This window comes from Arachis stenosperma, chromosome 6 (genome assembly GCF_014773155.1).
Source record: "Arachis stenosperma cultivar V10309 chromosome 6, arast.V10309.gnm1.PFL2, whole genome shotgun sequence".
Classification (NCBI taxonomy): Eukaryota; Viridiplantae; Streptophyta; class Magnoliopsida; order Fabales; family Fabaceae; genus Arachis; species Arachis stenosperma.
In genome coordinates, this window is record NC_080382.1 from 8,978,473 (window position 1) to 8,983,045 (window position 4,573).

At 39.4% G+C, this 4,573-nt stretch overlaps 2 protein-coding genes across 2 annotated transcripts; one reads left to right on the top strand and one right to left on the bottom strand.

Annotated features, from left to right (window-relative positions):
- Positions 1-591: 591 nt before the first annotated feature.
- LOC130932375 (uncharacterized) lies at positions 592-3,136 on the top strand. The gene is made up of 4 exons (XM_057861693.1): positions 592-1,177; positions 1,472-2,063; positions 2,162-2,718; positions 2,811-3,136. Exons 2-4 carry the CDS (start codon positions 1,499-1,501, stop codon positions 3,054-3,056), a joined length of 1,368 nt encoding a protein of 455 aa, XP_057717676.1. The 5' UTR covers positions 592-1,177; positions 1,472-1,498; the 3' UTR covers positions 3,057-3,136.
- Positions 3,137-3,459: 323 nt separating this feature from the next.
- Positions 3,460-3,957, bottom strand: LOC130933599 (uncharacterized). The gene is made up of 2 exons (XM_057863224.1): positions 3,763-3,957; positions 3,460-3,684 (listed from the first exon to the last, which is right to left on the bottom strand). The coding sequence occupies exons 1-2, from the start codon at positions 3,955-3,957 to the stop codon at positions 3,460-3,462; spliced, it is 420 nt and encodes a 139-aa protein (XP_057719207.1).
- Positions 3,958-4,573: the final 616 nt, after the last annotated feature.

Sequence of the window (4,573 nt, forward strand, 5' to 3'; positions counted from 1 at the left end):
CAGTTAGTCCTAGCAGTGATAGGAGAAAAAGGAAGACTGCCAGTGACAAAGACAAAGGCAAGAAAAAGGTTGTTAATGATGAAGATACTTCTCGTCCCCCATCAATGGATGCATTTGATTATGAAAAGGAGGTAGATGATGATGAGAACGAAGAAAACTTGCAATGTATGTACCGCATATTATAATTAATGTGCATATGTATTGATTTTATTCTGTTTCTGTTGGTGATGTAATGTATAAATTTGTATGGCAGTGTCTTTCTCTGATGATAGCTGGAAGTCTGATGAACTGAAGACTCCACCAGACTCTGAAGATGAAGCAGACCTAGCTGCGAATCCCATCTTCAATGATGCTGCCAAGTTTGGACATGTGAGATTAGAGCTAGGTATGGAGTTTACCACTAGGGATGCCTTTAAGAAAGGGGTTAGAAATTATACATTGCAAGAGGGTAGGGGTGTAAGGTACAAGAAAAATGATACTACTAGATGTAGGGTGGTATGCAAGAATGAAGATTGTCCCTGGATGGTGTTTTGTTCTTATAGCAAACCGAATGGATGTTGGCAGATTAAGACCTTTAATGATGATCATATATGTGAGAGAACTTTCAAGAATAGATGTGCAACTAGGTTTTGGGTAACTGACATACTTGTTAAGAAGGTTAGGAAGCTCCCAGCTTTTAGACACAGTGAGGTCTTTAATTACTTTAAAGCAAAAACTGGAATACAAACTGTCTAGGACTACAATTACAAGAGCTTTGGGTGATGCAAGGAAAATAGTGAGGGGTGATGAAGCTGCTGAGTATGCTAAACTCAGAGATTATGCGGAGGAGCTGTTGAGGTTTAATCCGGGCTCAACTGTCAAGTTAGGTGTTAGTCCAATGCCTAACGGAGAAGGTGTCTTCGAAAGGTTTTATGTGTGTTTGCATGGATGCAAGAAAGGTTTTGTGGGTGGCTGCAGACCCTTGATAGGACTTGATGGGGCTTTTTTGAAGACCTATTATGGAGGATGGCTGCTGTGCGCCATGGGTCAGGATGCGAACAATCATGTGTATCCAATTGCATGGGCAATTGTTCATATTGAGAACGAAGACAACTGGAAGTGGTTCTTGGAGCTCTTGCAGGAAGACATTGGAGATCAGACAGAGCATGGTTGGTGCTTCATCTCTGATATGTAGAAGGTAACCTAACCTATATGCTTTAATTAGATGCACGATAAATTATTTGAAGGACCATTTTGGATTAATGAACCAAATTTGAAGGACTATTTTGGAGAATTGCAGAATTTAAGAATTTAAGAATTTCAGTATATGGTAACCTATATACTATTGTTATGGCAATTGCAGAATTTAAGAATCCTTAAGCGCATAAGTTCAAAATAGAACCTGTTTTTCAATTTATTATTATATATCTGGTAAAAATTAAGAATCTGTTATTTGCTCAGGTTTTTAGGTGACTACTTTGTTATCTTGTAGGGTTTAATCCCAGCATTGCGTGAAGTTATGCCAGGTGCGCATCACCGCTTCTGTGCGTGGCACCTTTGGCAAAACTTTCAGAAACAATGGAAGGACTCACACTTGAAGAGTTTGCTTTGGAAATGTGTTAGAGCCATGACTGTCCAGGAATTCAATGGACATATGCAGTCTATAAAGAGGGTGAATGAGAAGGCGTGGGCATATTTAGACAAGTTTCCTCGGCAGGCATGGACCAGGGCTCACTACAAGGACTTTCCAAAGGTTGACAATGTCTGCAACAACATGTGTGAGGTGTTCAACGCTGCCACCAAACCATACAGATGTAAGCCCGTCTTGACTTTACTGGAGGAGGTTAGGAGGTATGCCATGACTAGTATGGCAAGGAACAAACTGAAACTCTCTAGCCATATGGGATACTTACCTCCGATTCAACAAAGTAGACTTGCAAAGGAAAGGCATTACAGCAGGTACTATACACCAATGTGGTATGGAGATGCGGCTGAAGTGATGTTTGAAGTGCATGGTGAACCACATAATGTGGTGGTTGATTTGGGAAACCAAACATGTAGCTGCAGGTCTTGGCAGTTATCGGGTAAGTACTATTTTGTTTGATTGTTTTTATTTTTTTGTGTAATTGCACCGTAGTATACCTATCAAGACACTTAGTTACTCAAATTTTTTATGTGGTAGGGTTACCTTGTCGTCATGCAATAGCTGCGATTTCAGTCATGAATGGTAGATCTGAGAATTATGTCCATGCATGGCTAACAATGGGCTTATACAACAAGACTTATGAGTACCATATCAACCCGGTAAGAGGCCAACAGTTGTGGAAAACATCAGAATACCTCCATTGCTTACCTCCTGTAAGGAGCAAACTCCGTGGCAGGCCATCACATTATGCAAGAAAAAAAGATCAACATGAGGCACCTGTTTGGGGGAGCCAAGAGCGCACAGCAACAAAATTGAAGAGAAAATATGGCAAATTCACATGCGGGACATGTGGGAATGTTGGTCACACAACAAGGAGTTGTAGAATATCAAAGAAACAAAAGGCTGATGAGCTAGCAGCTGCTGCAAAGGCTGCTGAAGATGCTGCAGATAAGGGTGACACTGGTTCTAAAGGTAACAAAGGTGAGGTTGTTACTGAAGAATGTGAGGTTGGGGCTGAAGGAGGACAAATTGATACTCAAACAGAAGTTGCTGCTGAAGGGGGTCTAGGAGCTGAACAAGAACCTGCAACTAAGGTATTGTTGTTATTGATATTGTTGCTATTGATAAATCTGGAAACAAACAAATCCATATAATGACTCTTGTATTATTGTTGTTGATATCATAGGCTGTAAAGACTACAAAGACTGCAAAGAAAGGCCATCTGAGAACTAAATGTGAGAGACGCATAGACAAACTCCCTGTCAAGAGGACAACTTCATCCACTGCTGCTACTGCTGCGGCTGCTCCACATCCAACTGAGATTTCAAGAGAGACTATTCAGGGAGCTAGTGCAGCAACCTCTGAAAAACTTGCCTCCTTCTTGAAATTTGTTCCAAATCCAGGATCCAACCCACCAAGGAAAACTGTCTAACCAGCACAAAGTGTGGTGGCTTTTTGAGTTCATGTTGTTGTAGCTGAATGTTATGCTTAAAGAATTCTGCCTTTTTTTAATGTAACCTATCAAACTTGTATGTATGGCCTTTGAATGTTGTTATGGCCTATGATGCTTTGAGTTGTGATACTATGTTATGCACAATGTGCTTTAGCACAAACAACACTTGTTTCGATATTAGTTATCTTAAATTAATGAAGTTTTTGGTTTAGTTCATGTTGTGATTTATCTCTTTCTGGTTTAGTTGAACACAATTTTTAGCAGAATAAGTGCAGCATCAAGAGTTGAACTCATGTCAAATTAGTGTTTCATTTCATTTCATTCCATCTTCATCAAGACATTACATACCACTTAAGAAATTTAAAATTTCATAACATTATCATCATTTGTTGAATATAAACCCCAACAAACTAAAACCTAAACACACACCAAAAGTAACAACAAAAGCCAGTAGCATCATTGTCATCATCTTCACGGTCCTAACATCACTCTCCAAGGTTGTCATCCTCCAACTTAACTCATGCAAAACTTCTAGTGGAATGGGTGCTGCAGAAACTTGATCTTCACACCCATTAGCCCAGCGAAAAAAATTACAGTGAATTTCATACTGCAAAGTAAAAAATGCAGGTGAATCCAAACTCAAACTCAAACCATCTTAACATTTTCTTCACAGCCATAACCTTACCTCATAGTTCGGACAACCATAAAATGGTCTACCAGGATTTTCTGCAGTTGTTGAGTGCTTCATCACCGTTCGAAGCCCGCAATAACAGAAAACACCATTCTTACCTCCCCTATTTCGCATTCCTTTGTTGCCATAAGGTCTGCCTGCGGCGTTGTTCCTACTTGAGCTACTTTGGCTTTTCTCGCCACCACCCATCATCACTCACACAGACAAGAAATCAATTTGGGTTTTACGGCGAAGAAGAGATGTCGAACAGAAGAGAAGGAGAGTCGGAGAAGAGAAGCAGAATCAAAGAAGACAAGAAAATTAGGGTTTTATAATTGCAATGGACTAATTTGGGTAATATTAGGCAATTCCAGATACCAATTTGAAACAAATTCAACCTTGGCACACATCAGCATCCAGCTGGAACGCCCACATGGCAGTTAACGTTCCACATCAGCAACGTTAAGAGGGCAATTCTGGGAGGGACTAACGGGGACGCACGTTTCTGAATTTTAGGGATTTATTTGGTCATTTAGAAAATTAAAGGACTGAATTGAACACCGATTTGAATTTGAGGGACCATTTTGGGCATTTACTCTTAAATTTTCATTGATTGGTTTATCCCAATTTATGCTATTTATTTTGATTGAATTCTGCATCTGAAATTGATTGAATAATTTTTTTTATTCCGTCAATTTTAGAGTTTATTGATCACAAAATCCTTCTCTATCTAACAAAACTCATTGAATAATTATCCATATGAAATTTGTAAAACTGGGAAATAGTGTTGATAACGTTGCCGATTAGTTCGAAGTTTAAATCATCT